At 42.4% G+C, this 15,212-nt stretch overlaps 1 protein-coding gene across 3 annotated transcripts in view; it reads right to left on the bottom strand.

Annotated features, from left to right (window-relative positions):
* The window catches only part of LOC110970701 (melanoma receptor tyrosine-protein kinase-like), a 53,424-nt gene that overhangs the window by 32,669 nt on the left and 5,543 nt on the right, over positions 1-15,212 (bottom strand). For all 3 annotated transcript variants that reach the window (XR_007938450.1, XM_051940614.1, XM_051940615.1), the window contains exons 2-8: positions 7,980-8,131; positions 7,131-7,338; positions 4,470-4,604; positions 4,329-4,397; positions 3,686-3,804; positions 2,285-2,426; positions 1,801-1,914 (exon numbers count right to left, since the gene is read on the bottom strand). Coding sequence is in view for 2 of the 3 variants with exons in the window: in XM_051940614.1 (XP_051796574.1) it covers positions 1,801-1,914; positions 2,285-2,426; positions 3,686-3,804; positions 4,329-4,397; positions 4,470-4,604; positions 7,131-7,338; positions 7,980-8,131 (939 nt within the window). In the remaining variant the exon portion in view is untranslated. The remainder of the gene's footprint in view (positions 1-1,800; positions 1,915-2,284; positions 2,427-3,685; positions 3,805-4,328; positions 4,398-4,469; positions 4,605-7,130; positions 7,339-7,979; positions 8,132-15,212) is intronic.

The following is a 15,212-nucleotide window of genomic DNA, read 5'->3' as shown; positions in this document are numbered from 1 at the left end:
GTAAGATTCTATCTGCCTACTAGAATTTACCTAACAGGATTCAGTAGAATAATTAAGCTGGTGTCGAGGAATACTTGCCTTGGTTCTTACTGTCTTCTTCCAAACGTCTTACCCCTCATTTCAATAAATACTCTCTACTAAGCAGCCTCTCTTGAAGCAGAATCGATTTATCGATCACGTTTGTTAATGACAGCTTTCCTCTTATAACTGCTTGCACCTGGTGATATTCCAAGGTTCGTTTTCGAGGTTTGGAACACTAACCTCAGGGGTAATGTTTAAAGTAACTAGTTGGATTAAAGTAACCTTTAAGAACCTTTAGATCTGATGCACACAATAAACTTAACTTTTTACCAGTATGCCGACTCCTCAGAACTTTGGCAATGCTCTCTGTAGCAACACACGGGCAGCTCTGGGGAACAACTCCCTCCAGGGGAGAACTCCGAATTCAGTGTCTTTGTCTCTCTCTTTTATAGTGTCATCCTCTAATGCACACACATTATCTGTACGCTCAGTTGCTCAACTAACAGGCTCACAACGATCACACACATTGTCAAGGCCTGGTCAAGGCACATTCAAGGCATATTATATTCAAGGCACATTGAGAATGGTCAAGTCATTCTTCATGCGCTTCCTATAACCATATTTGGAACTGTGCACGCATTCCTCACAGGCCAAGATTTCCCCAGCATTATAGTTCACCTTTTTTGTAAGTGCGCAGTTCAAAAGAGATTATTTCTCCTCATACACAGTAGCCTAGCCGCGCTAGACCCATGTTCTGAATTCTGAAGACACAAGGGTCTAGGAACGCTCGACAGGGAGGGAGGCGGGCTAAAAGGTTGTCTTTCAAATCCCTCTGCAGCAATTGGGTAGGTATACAACCAATCAGTGCAACGAATAGGCTGATGTAGTTCCTAGAGCGCCGGCGGATTGTGGCTAAGTCCCATTAGCTTTCCAACCAGCGGAGCCAACTGGTATATTAAGGATTTGCCATATCCCGTCGGCATAAGTCCAAATACGTCTTTCTTCTCAATGAAACACTTCAGTGCCGTCCTTTGTTTATCTTTCAAGTTGAATTTTAGCTTCAAATCTTTAAGAGCTGTGGCCAAAGCCGAGTCCAAAGATAACTGTTTATTGTGCGCCGGTTGTTTCTGTCAGAATCGTCGCGCCTCTGTCGTCACTTAGTTACGCCCGCCTTCTGACTCTACACTTCATGGTGATTGGTCCGGCCAGTTTTAGGAGAATCCAGCCTCGAGCCTTATGGAGGGTAACTAGACCCACCCTGGCAGAGGATTAAATTCGTTGCCGTGGGTTGTCTAGCGCGGTTAGCCTACATACACAGTGCTTTTACTTGTAATCACTTCTTTTAATCATTACATCTTAGCATGATCATATTACTCATTTTAAATCATTCTATTCTAGAGAAATCATCATTTCAGGATATATATCAGCCTATGAAAATCATTCTTGCCTCAAGCATAAGCATAATCATGTGGTTAACTTATATAGTTTGTCATTTTAGCTTTTCATTAGTCTGCTTAAAGCTTTTGTTTTGGTAGTGGTTGCTCCTGGGATCTCAAAGAACTAGGCCCCACTTGACACTACCTTTAGGACAGGTGTGTTCTACCTTTAGGACAGGTGTGTTCTACCTTTAGGACAGGTGTGTTCTACCTTTAGGACAGGTGTGTTCTACCTTTAGGACAGGTGTGTTCCACCTTTAGGACAGGTGTGTTCCACCTTTAGGACAGGTGTGTTCTACCTTTAGGACAGGTGTGTTCCACCTTTAGGACAGGTGTGTTCTACCTTTAGGACAGACTCCATCGCAGGTTCTGCAGCGCTGCACTCCCTGCTCCTCCACCTCGTACATCCCGGCTCCGCAGGTCCGAACACATGATCCGTCCGTCACCACGTAGTTATCTGCAGCCAACAGAACCAGCACAGGGTTACATGTGGTTCTACTGAGAATCAAATCTAACCAACCAGTAATCAGCCACTGGTTTAAGTTGGATCCACGTTTATCTTTCAGTTCCTCTCAAATCAACAGTTTGCTTTTCTTAACTTCATTTTAAGGAAAGTCAACTTCAGGTTTCTGATTTGTCCAATTTAGCTCCCAAATATAAAAAGTAAAACATGATTTTGTGAAAGTGCTGTTGTTTCTTTATCTGTACTCTGTAAGTGTAAACAGTCACATCTGCTGACGTGGTAAAAGCTGCAGGCTGTCAGTGGAAGCCAGTGGGTGATATGATGACCTGAGTATTGGTATTCTGAGCTGGGTAAACGTCCGTACGTGGGCAGGTCTTGACGCAGGTCGCCCCGAAGGTGAACTTGGCGTTGGGGTTGTTGACCACCTGGTGGGTTTTGGGATCGTAGAGTTTAAGAGGAGGACACGTGTCTTTACATGTCCCGTCATCGTTGAAGTCCCTGCAGGCCTGGAGAAGAGACAGAGTCTGATTCAATGTTGGTCTGACAGTTAGAAAGAAGCAGTTTCTCACAAACAGGAAGCTCAAGTCTGGAGCTGCTACCATTACTTTAGGAGAAGTGATGATACAACCAGCTATGTAGATAAAAAACTGATGTAGTTCACTGTAGTGGGACATTCAGTCCTGGACTCTTATAATATTTGGTTTATTTTGCTAAATAATTTTCTTCTACTTAGAGGAGACTCTGTGTAGTTTGAATGTTCTATTAACTAAAAAACACATTTTACAAACAAATGTCAATTAATTACAAACACAATGTGTAAAGTGTTGACCAGCTTTAAAGTGACTCTAATGGAACTCAGTTGGTTCTAGAAGTCCTTAATGGATGATCTGAGGTCAGTGATTGGAGGATCTGGAAGATCCAGTCTCTGATGGATCAGAACTCCTGGATAGAACTACACCATGAAGACTGAAGAACCAAGAAACTCTGAGGAAAGGTTGTTGAAGAGCATCAGTCAGGACAATACAAGAACATTTAAAGTTCCTGAAGATCTCCTGGAGTCCAGTTAAATCCATCATTAAGAAATGGAAGAAAGATGGAACATGAATAGATCTGACTAGAGCAGGACGTCCTCAAGACCTGAGAGACTAGAGAGGGAGGCCACCAAGACTCTATGACTCCTCTGCAGGAGTTTCAGCTTCAGATTGTTCATCCAACAACTGTTGTCTGTTCTTCACCAGTCAAAGCTTCATGGAGACAAAGACAAAGACTCTGATGGAAAAAGCTCCAATTAAATCTGGACTAGAGTTCACCAGAAGACATGTGGAGACTCTGAAGACACCTGGAAGAAGGTTCTTTGGTCTGAGGAGACCAGGATGGAGCTTTATGTCCATCAGACTAGATGATATGTTTGATGGACACCAAACACTGAAGATCATCACAAACACACCATCCCCACTGTGAAGCACGGTGGAGGCAGCATCATGATGTGAAGCACGGTGGTGGCAGTATCATGATGTTCAAAGTCCAGTCTGGAGGTCAGAGCAGTGGATCCTCCAGATCCAGGAGCTGCTGAGACCAGATGTTTGTTCTTTGTAATAATAGAGGACAAAGCGTCGTTCATTTTAAACATTTTTTGGCATTACAGATGTTATTTGGGGATAATTCAGGTTTTTGAGTTATTTTCGGCTATCTGGAGTCAGTTCTGAGCGGCTTGGGGAAGCGTTGGAGCCTCTGAGGCTGTTCTTCAAGTCACTATGGAACTGACCAGGCAGTCTGTGGCTCGAGGTCCGGTGCAGCCGGCGGCGCAGTGTTCGTTGCAGCAGTCGATGGGTTTGGGGCCCCGACACCTCCTGCTGCACTGCTCTGCACACTGCAGCTTGGTGACTGCAAGAAACCAGAACAGGAGATGGACCATCAAACAGAATCAAGAAGTTCTGACCTTCTAAACCCCCAGCAGCTGGTCTGGTCTCATTTAACTCACTGTAGATTCATTTCAACTCACTGTAGATTCATTTCAACTCACTGTAGATTCATTTCAACTCACTGTTAGGATCATTTTAACTCACTCTGAGACACAGATTTGCTCTTTTCTATAGTTTTATGTACCAGTTTATAACTCTCTGGGACAGATTTTTTTCTTTCTTTTGTGCCTCTTCCTGACAGTTCTGTGTTTGTGGTGGTTTTATCTCCTCGTCCTGTAGATGTTTTTCTGTCTCCAGACTTCTATCTCTGCTCTCCAGCTGTGGAAGGTGGAACCAGGAGGAACAAGTTTGAGTGTTTTTGTGGACCTGACTGGGACAAACTTTTAAGAGCGCAATCTGGGTTTTCAGCTGAGGCTTGGATGTTTTGAACACGATGATGTTTGTGGAGTTCAGTCAGAACAGGTAGGACCAGCAGAGTTCCCTTACATCTCTGGCAGTGGTCCGGTCCCGCTGCCCAACACGGTCCGTTAACACACCTGGAGTCGCACCTCTCACCTGTAAACACATCAAACACAGATCAGAGCTGCAGCCTGCTGCCACCGGGTGGCGCTCTGCCTCTCTACCCACAGTCCTGGGCCACGGCGTCCAGCTTCAGCAGCATGCTGGGACTGCTGTCCCCGTCCACCAGGTCCCTCCACTGGATACTGTCCACATTACACAGCAGGGGATTGTGGGTAACCTTCACGCCTCCTTTCAGGATCTCTGGGGACAGAAAAAACACTCCATGAGTCACTTAGGACACATCTCCAGTCATTTAGGACACGTCTCCAGTCATTTAGGACACGTCTCTAGTCATTCCACTGATCACTTCAAACTAAGTTATTTTATGTTGTTATGTGATGTTATGTTATGTTATGTTAATTTTTCTTATAACATAATGTTAAAGTTATGTTAGTATTTTATATTTTTTTGTTACATAATATATGTTTATTATTTAATTTTCTATTTGTCTAGTACAAAAGGGTACTGTCAAATTCCTTGTATGTGCACACATACTTGGCAAATAAAAGTGATTCTGATTCTGATTTAGGACACGTCTCTAGTCACTTAGGACACATCTCTAGTCATTTAGGACACGTCTCTAGTCATTTAGGACACGTCTCTAGTCACTTAGGACACGTCTCTAGTCACTTAGGACACGTCTCTAGTCATTTAGGACACGTCTCTAGTCACTTAGGACACGTCTAGTCATTTAGGACACGTCTCTAGTCATTTAGGACACGTCTCTAGTCATTTAGGACACGTCTCTAGTCATTTAGGACACGTCTCTAGTCACTTAGGACACGTCTCTAGTCATTTAGGACACGTCTCTAGTCACTTAGGACACGTCTCTAGTCACTTAGGACACGTCTCTAGTCATTTAGGACACGTCTCTAGTCATTTAGGACACGTCTCTAGTCATTTAGGACACGTCTCTAGTCATTTAGGACACGTCTCTAGTCATTTAGGACACGTCTCTAGTCACTTAGGACACGTCTCTAGTCATTTAGGACACGTCTCCAGTCGTGTCATTTGCGATTTATCGTTGTCATTTAGGAGAAATCAGTTGTGATGGACCAGTTTCTGAGCAATTTAAGAACATCTTGAGTCATTTTGGAGGTTCTGTTGGGGGCCGTCTATTTCCTGCAGCACAGTCTGCTGTTGACATGAGTTCTAAATGGAGCTGCAGCTCCACCCATCGCCTCGCAAAGTCAAATGAAGCAGAACACGATGAGTGATGAAGACTGTCTTGAGAAACTACAGAAAACTCACTCAGAGATGTGGGCTCTGTGTATTTGCTGGTGTGTTGTCACTCAGAGGTGTGGGCTCTGTGTATTTGCTGGTGTGTTGTCACTCAGAGGTGTGGGCTCTGTGTATTTGCTGGTGTGTTTTCACCCAGAGGTGTGGGCTCTGTGTATTTGCTGGTGTGTTGTCACTCAGAGATGTGGGCTCTGTGTATTTGCTGGTGTGTTTTCACTCAGAGGTGTGGACTCTGTGTATTTGCTGGTGTGTTGTCACTCAGAGATGTGGGCTCTGTGTATTTGCTGGTGTGTTTTCACTCAGAGATGTGGGCTCTGTGTATTTGCTGGTGTGTTTTCACTCAGAGATGTGGGCTCTGTGTATTTGCTGGTGTGTTTTCACTCAGAGGTGTGGACTCTGTGTATTTGCTGGTGTGTTGTCACCCAGAGGTGTGGGCTCTGTGTATTTGCTGGTGTGTTGTCACCCAGAGGTGTGGGCTCTGTGTATTTGCTGGTGTGTTGTCACCCAGAGGTGTGGGCTCTGTGTATTTGCTGGTGTGTTGTCACTCAGAGGTGTGGGCTCTGTGTATTTGCTGGTGTGTTTTCACTCAGAGGTGTGGACTCTGTGTATTTGCTGGTGTGTTGTCACCCAGAGGTGTGGGCTCTGTGTATTTGCTGGTGTGTTGTCACCCAGAGGTGTGGGCTCTGTGTATTTGCTGGTGTGTTGTCACCCAGAGGTGTGGGCTCTGTGTATTTGCTGGTGTGTTGTCACTCAGAGGTGTGGGCTCTGTGTATTTGCTGGTGTGTTTTCACCCAGAGATGTGGGCTCTGTGTATTTGCTGGTGTGTTGTCACCCAGAGGTGTGGGCTCTGTGTATTTGCTGGTGTGTTGTCACTCAGAGATGTGGGCTCTGTGTATTTGCTGGTGTGTTTTCACTCCGAGGTGTGGGCTCTGTGTATTTGCTGGTGTGTTGTCACCCAGAGGTGTGGGCTCTGTGTATTTGCTGGTGTGTTGTCACCCAGAGGTGTGGGCTCTGTGTATTTGCTGGTGTGTTGTCACTCAGAGATGTGGGCTCTGTGTATTTGCTGGTGTGTTTTCACTCAGAGGTGTGGACTCTGTGTATTTGCTGGTGTGTTGTCACCCAGAGGTGTGGGCTCTGTGTATTTGCTGGTGTGTTGTCACCCAGAGGTGTGGGCTCTGTGTATTTGCTGGTGTGTTGTCACCCAGAGGTGTGGGCTCTGTGTATTTGCTGGTGTGTTGTCACTCAGAGGTGTGGGCTCTGTGTATTTGCTGGTGTGTTTTCACCCAGAGATGTGGGCTCTGTGTATTTGCTGGTGTGTTGTCACCCAGAGGTGTGGGCTCTGTGTATTTGCTGGTGTGTTGTCACTCAGAGGTGTGGGCTCTGTGTATTTGCTGGTGTGTTGTCACCCAGAGGTGTGGGCTCTGTGTATTTGCTGGTGTGTTTTCACTCCGAGGTGTGGGCTCTGTGTATTTGCTGGTGTGTTCGTACCTGTCAGGCTGCTGAGCTGCAGCTGTCGCAGGCCGCTGGTGTAGTTGAGGGTTGCTGATGAAATGTTCCTGTTGTAGTTGGACATCACCAGCAGAGCGAAGCGGCCTTCGTAGAGGTTCTGTCCGCGGATCAGCCTCAGATTGACCAATGGGATGGTTGCAGCTTCGTTCATAGCGATCAGGACGTAGCCACCGACTTCCTGGATGGTCTAAAGACATCGAAGAGAACACGTCAGGAAGTGATAGTTTTTCTGTTTGGATTCAGTTCATCTGAGGGATGTCATTTAGGACAAATCTCTCAATCAAACTTTAAGTTATTCAGGACTTTTGGGGACATTTAGGACTACATTTAAACAAACTGTGAATAACGGATTTGTTTGTTTCGGTTAAAGAGGGAATGATTTGGGTTCAGCTACAAACTGCTGAGCAACGATTGAACAAAACCGTCCAATACGACTCAAATAGAGCCAGAAATTACTTCACATTTGTTCAAAATAAATCAAAATTAGTCCAAAATTACTAAAAAAAAAGGTCATTAATAACTAAAAAATGATCATAAATGACTTGAAAATTGTCCAGAATCACAAAGAGAACTTAGAAATAATTTGAGATGAATTAAAATTTCTACTTAGAAATTGTCCAGAATTGTTCAAAAATCAGATCAAAAATGCCCCAAATGGATTCTAACCTGTTCAGAAATATTCACAGTTTGTTTAAAATTACAGAAAAATGACGTGATTTGTCCAAAATGAGTTGAAAGCTGCACAGAAATGGTCCAGGATGTTCTAAATGTGCTTCAGACGTGTTCAGAAACAGCAGACTGATCTGCTCTGGAGGCGTCTGGACTCGCCTGCAGGAAGCCCAGGTCGTGGTTCTCCAGGCTGTAGGTCACCTCCAGGTTCTCCAGGACCACGGAGCAGTTTGAGAACATCCTCACCATGTTGTCGTAGTGGTTCTCTCGGGTTCCCAGCAGGTTCAGCTGGTTGCTCATCCCCTGACACACTGAGACAGCAGGACACTGTCAGCTGTAGTTCCTCTGTGGACCACCGGGGGCGCTGCTCTAAACCTTCTAGTCTACAGCAGTCAGATGAGCTCCTCTCAGATTTACACCTTCAACGTTTCCTTGGTCTCATCTCTGTAACATTCAGTAGCTGGAGCAGCGTTTCATTTCATATTTCCATTCTGTCATTTCATTTCATTATTTCCTCATCATGTGTGACATCATCTCTGTTTCATCATCAGCTTCACTTCACATCGTCCTCTTCTAGTCTAATCTCAGTTTATTGATCATATTTCATGATTTTATCAAACTTCTATCTTATTGTTTCTCTACTATTCATTTATTATTTTGTGTCATTTACATTTTTATGACCCACATTTGGCACAAGGATTTCCTTTGAGATGAACACAATTTAATCTCATTTTATAACGTATTACATTTCATTTCCTCTTATGTCATCTCATCTCATCTTACCTCATGTAATCTCATTTTATCTCAATTCACCTCATCTCATTTGATCTGATCTTGCCTTAAGACAGATCTTAATGACGTTAAAATTCCAGTTAGCCTGAAAATGTGACTCAGTAAAAGTTGAACGTTTTGAAATGAGGCGCAGTGGAAGTCTGAGACCGCATGAAGCTGGAACAACAACAACAACTATGATTAGCATTTTTGAATTATTATTACAACTATTTTGACTTTGTGTAACTGAGCGCGTCTTTTGTCGGCTCCAAACGTTAAAGAGTTAAACATGAGCAGCAGAACGAGTCGGTTTGGTCCAGAGGAATGAAGCTCTGCAGCTCAAACAGCTTCTCAGCCCTCTGCTTGGTTGATTTATTTCAACAGATTGTTTCTGTTTGGTTAAACTACAGCTGACTCCTTGTGTTTTAAAGCTTAACAAAGAATATGTAAAAACAAGGAAACTGTCCATAAACATGGTAGAATATTGTTTTCAGACGGATCAGTCGGGTTTTATTCTGACATTTAAAGCTGCTGGAACGCTGCCCCCTAGTGGTCGCTGATTATTAGACTGACATCAGGTCAAATATGTAGCTAATAATAGAGGGATTAGAATTAGGTGGAAAAAACAAGCAAACTGTTCATGTCAGACATCGAGGGAACTTTGAGTTTTTATGCATAACTTTACATAAAAATGTTTAAAAAAACACAGCTGTAAAATGAATGGATTTATCTGTTAATGAACATTTATGATCAGAATTCCAGGAATAAAGTCTTTATTCTGGACTGAAACAAGACTAATAGGAGTCACACAACTCGTCTACACTCAGTGGATCTGAGTGTTTCTGTGTGTTTATTCACCGCGACAATGACTAATAATAATGCAGTCTAATGAGGCTTCAGTACGAGAGCCGATCACACAAAGAGCTGTTTGGACAAGAACCGGTCAGATCAGAGGAAATAGAAGGTTTGACTCATCACGGCTCAACATGTGTATGTGAGCTTCAAACACAGAGCAGCAGATATTCTCTAAAATGATTCAGAATGACCCCAATATTCTCTAAAATGATTCAGAATGACCCAAATATTCCCTAAAATGATTCAGAATGACCCAAATATTCCCTAAAATGACTCAAAACAACTCAAATATTCCCTAAAATGATTCAGAATGACCCAAATATTCCCTAAAATGACTCAAAACAACTCAAATAATCTCTAAAATTATTCAAAATTTCTTCAACACGCCTCAAAAACTGCTCCCATGACTTCAAACTTGTTCAAAACACCTCGCAAGTTCCTTGAAACGACCAGAAACACCGAAATATTCTTCAGTGACTCCCAATTAAACTGCTTACAAAAACATGAGATGAGCATCAGTTACCATGGAGATCTAGCTCCTCAGCATCAGTTACCATGGAGATCTAGCTCCTCGGCATCAGTTACCATGGAGATCTAGCTCCTCAGCATCAGTTACCATGGAGATCTAGCTCCTCGACATCAGTTACCATGGAGCTCTGGCTCCTCAGCATCAGTTACCATGGAGATCTAGCTCCTCAGCATCAGTTACCATGGAGATCTAGCTCCTCGGCATCAGTTACCATGGAGATCTAGCTCCTCAGCATCAGTTACCATGGAGATCTAGCTCCTCGGCATCAGTTACCATGGAGATCTAGCTCCTCAGCATCAGTTACCATGGAGATCTAGCTCCTCGGCATCAGTTACCATGGAGATCTAGCTCCTCAGCATCAGTTACCATGGAGATCTAGCTCCTCGGCATCAGTTACCATGGAGATCTAGCTCCTCAGCATCAGTTACCATGGAGTTTTAGCGCCTCAGCTAGTCTGTGTTGTTTTGTTTATTGTCTTGTTTTTTGTTATTTTGTATCCAGTTTTTATTTTGTGTTGCTTTGTGTTGTTTTCTTTATTCTTTCTGTTCTTTTTCTCACTTTGTCTAGTTTTTGTTACTTTGTTCATCATTTGTGTTGTTTTTTTGTCTAGTTTTTGTCATTTTGTGTCTTCATTGCGATGTTTTGTGTTACTGTGTAACTACTTTTTCTATTTTAGTGTTGTGTTGTTTTTATCACTTTGTGTCTTTTTGGTTGTTTCAAATCTCGTTTTGTGTGTACTTTTTATCACTGTGTCTAGTTTTTTGTCTCACTTTTCATCATTTGTGTTGTTTTGAGTCACGTTTTGTTTCATTTGTGTTGTTTTGTTTATCGTTTGTGTTGTGTCTCGTTTCTGCTGATCTGGACCTTCCTGTTGGTGGAGTTTGACCTTTTTTCAAGGTTTGACAAACAGCAGCGATGATTTCACCCACACAGACACACAAACAGCAGGTTGTGTTTGTCCATGTGTCACTGGTCAGCTTGGCTCTCTCTCACATTTTGTGTCTACTCTTGTTTATTGTTTGTCTAGTTTTTGTCTTTTTGTGGTCTTGTGTCTTCATTGTGTTGTTTTGTTTCTTGTTTGTGTTTAATTTTTGTCATTTTGTTCCTTGTTTGTTATGTTTTGTCGCCTTTTTGTGTTTTTTTTGGCTCGTATTTGACAGTTTCTGTCCTGTGTAACGTTTTGTGCTGTTGTGTGTCTTAATTGTTGGTCACTTTTTTGCCTAGCTTTTGTAGTTTTGTGTTTTGAGTGCATCATGTTGTGTGTTATTTCTGTCGTTTTTGTGTTTTTATTGTTGTTTTGTGTCATTTTAGTTCATGTTTGTTGCATTTGTGCTGTTTTTTTGTGGTTCTGTGTCTCTGATGCTCATCCTCTAGGAGAGTCAGAACCTAAAGAACCTTAAGAACCTGAAAAACCTAAAGAACCTGAAGAACCTGAAGAACCTAAAGAACCTGAAGAACCTGAAGAACCTAAAGAACCTGAAGAACCTGAAGAACCTGCAGCTGCTGAGATGTTTCCATCTGATGAACTTCATCCTGTCTGCGCCCGCCCAGGACTCGGCTCAGGACCATGGGTTACAGGGCCTTTGAGGCTGCTGCTCCTCGACCACCTCAGGGCTCCACAGACGATGGATTCACTTTTTATTTCGTACTGTCTTCCCTGATTGATTTTTATTGTTGATTGCTTTTAATGTATTTAAATTTTTAAATTGTATTATATTGTCTTTATCATTGTTTTTATTGTCTTCTTGATTGTGCACATTGAGATTTGTCCACAAATGTAATGTGCTTTAGAAATAAAATCCATTATTATTATTATTGTTCATCCAGACCAAACTCTGGGTCGATTTGTTTCCTTCATCATTCATCACAGAACCGCCTCCCTCACCACTGATCACAACAGCTCAAGAGCTCAGAGCATCCAATCAGAGCGCAGAGCTATCAGCAACAGCCAATCAGAGCTCAGTTATCAGCAACAGCCAATCAGAGCGCAGAGTTATCAGCAACAGCCAATCAGAGCGCAGAGCTATCAGCAACAGCCAATCAGAGCTCAGGGAGAAAGAATTTTTGTTTCACAACTTGCAAGAGATGGAAGGAAAGATAACACACACACACACACACACACACACACACACACACACACACACACACACACACACACACACACACACACACACACACACACACACACACACACACACACACACACACACCTGTACTGACACACTTCCTTCATCTCTCATTGCAACATGTCTGCTGTTCTCACTGAAGCAGATCAGTGTGTGTGTGTGTGTGTGTGTGTGTGTGTGTGTGTGTGTGTGTGTTTTGACATTTTATGAAAATCTTTGCTGATTTTTCTAAATTCACACAAATGTTATATTTGATGAATATTTTAGTCAGCTATTTTTTTCTAAAATTATAAAACACTTCAGAAAAAATGATATTTATTGCCATGTTTTATTATTAAAATATTTTAATAATTGTGGTATTTTGTAGTATTTTCTGGCATTGTTCTGATATTTTCTGCTACTCTGTGATATTTTGCGGTGTTCTCTGGTATTTTTGTGTCTCTGTGGACGTTGCTGTGACTTTCTCTTTGTTAACGTGAACATTTGTTTAACCTTCATGTTGTTTGTTTAAAAGCTCGTGTTGAAGTGGAGATCGATGGACAGACGTTTGACCTGCCGTCACCTTGCCTGCAGCTCCTACACACATGAAATTATGATTTTCATGCAAATAAATCAATGAGAGCTCCGGATTGTTCCGCTCTGCTGAACAGCAGCTCAGATTTTAATCTGCAGTAAAATGTTTTGATTGATCTTTAAACAGCAGCAGGAAAACGATCAGAAAGAAACAACAAAAAAATCAACGAGAGGTCACCATGTGATGCGTTCACTGACTTCATCAACCAATAAAATAAATGTAAACTGTGATGCATTCACTGACTTCATCAACCAATAAAATAAATGTAAACTGTGATGCATTCACTGACTTTATCAACCAATAAAATACATGTAAACTGTGATGCATTCACTGACTTTATCAACCAATAAAATACATGTAAACTGTGATGCATTCACTGACTTTATCAACCAATAAAATACATGTAAACTGTGATGCATTCACTGACTTTATCAACCAATAAAATACATGTAAACTGTGATGCATTCACTGACTTTATCAACCAATAAAATACATGTAAACTGTGATGCGTTCACTGACTTTATCAACCAATAAAATACATGTAAACTGTGATGCATTCACTGACTTTATCAACCAATAAAATACATGTAAACTGTGATGCGTTCACTGACTGGTGAACGTCAGGTCAAACTGTCTGCTTTGTTTTCGTTTTTTTTACTGCAAACTCAGACACACAGACATAATGTTCTGCAGAACGCCACAACAGGAACACAGTGGCCTTGTCTGTCTCACACACACAGAGACACACACAGACACACACACACACACACACACTCTGCAGGAATGTGTCGACCAGCTGAGAACGGTTCTTCGTGTTGGACTCAGCGGGTCAGAGCTCAGCTGGTTAAATCTGATTAGACGAGCTGACCTGAACTGTGTCTCCGTGGAAACGACGTGTGTGTGTGTCATCACAGCAACACAACTTATTCACCGCAGGTCAACAACCCGACGTTTGTCACACATCTGGATAGAGAAAAACCAGCACTACACCTGGACCCTGAGTGTGTGTGTGTGTGTGTGTGTGTGTGTGTGTGTGTGTGTGTGTGTGTGTGTGTGTGTGTGTGTGTGTGTGTGTGTGTGTCTGTGAGCCTGCAGCAGCGTTGTGTTCAGACTAGACTGTTCTTGTCACTGCTTCTTTCTCACTCTGTTGCTGTTGAAGGAAAATTCCAGAAAGAATGAACTGGTTCTCCCTGTTCCACTGCAGCTGCACACAACCTCAGTCTGACGTCTGAACACACGCAGACCGACCACAAGAAGACACAAAGTAACACAATACCAACAGAAACTGACACAAAACCACCACAAAGAGACACAAAACCACCACAAAGAGACACAAAACAACCACAAAGAGACACAAAACAACCACAAAGAGACACAAAACAACCACATAGAGACACAAAACAACCACAAAGACACACAAAACAACCACAAAGACACACAAAACAACCACAAAGACACACAAAACAACCACAATGAGACACAAAACAACCACAATGAGACACAAAACAACCACATAGAGACACAAAACCACCACATAGAGACACAAAACAACCACAGAGAGACACAAAACAACCACAAAAAGACACAAAACAACCACAATGAGACACAAAACAACCACATAGAGACACAAAACCACCACATAGAGACACAAAACAACCACAAAGAGACACAAAACAACCACAATGAGACACAAAACGACCACATAGAGACACAAAACAACCACAAAGAGACACAAAACAACCACAATGAGACACAAAACAACCACAATGAGACACAAAACAACCACATAGAGACACAAAACCACCACATAGAGACACAAAACAACCACAGAGAGACACAAACAACCACAAAAAGACACAAAACAACCACAATGAGACACAAAACAACCACATAGAGACACAAAACCACCACATAGAGACACAAAACAACCACAAAGAGACACAAAACAACCACAATGAGACACAAAACAACCACATAGAGACACAAAACAACCACATAGAGACACAAAACCACCACATAGAGACACAAAACAACCACAAAGACACACAAAACAACCACAAAGAGACACAAAACCACCACAAACAGACACAAAACGACCACAATGAGCAGAAATGTGACCAGAGTGACTAAATGACGGACTCCTGGAGGGTCGAGGCTGTTTTCTAAACTAAGGGTTTACATGCTGCAGAGCTGCAGGTTTAATCCCAACGACACGTTCTGACATTCCTCACATTCCACCTGTTAAAGTTCTCACTGAGGAACCACAAGAACTGGTCCAGAACCACAGCTGGAAACTGGACAGGTGAGTCTGACCAACAAAACCACCACAAAGACACACAAAACCACCACAAAGAGACACAAAACAACCACAAAGACACACAAAACAACCACAAAGAGACACAAAACAGCCACATAGAGACACAAAACCACCACAAAGAGACACAAAACAACCACAAAGAGACACAAAACAACCACAAAGAGACACAAAACAACCACATAGAGACACAAAACAACCACAAAGAGACACAAAACAACCA

Source organism: Acanthochromis polyacanthus, chromosome 20 (assembly GCF_021347895.1).
Source record: "Acanthochromis polyacanthus isolate Apoly-LR-REF ecotype Palm Island chromosome 20, KAUST_Apoly_ChrSc, whole genome shotgun sequence".
Taxonomy (NCBI): domain Eukaryota; kingdom Metazoa; phylum Chordata; class Actinopteri; family Pomacentridae; genus Acanthochromis; species Acanthochromis polyacanthus.
The sequence above is the reverse complement of the archived record's forward strand: the minus strand, read 5'-3'. Positions and strand labels throughout refer to the sequence as shown.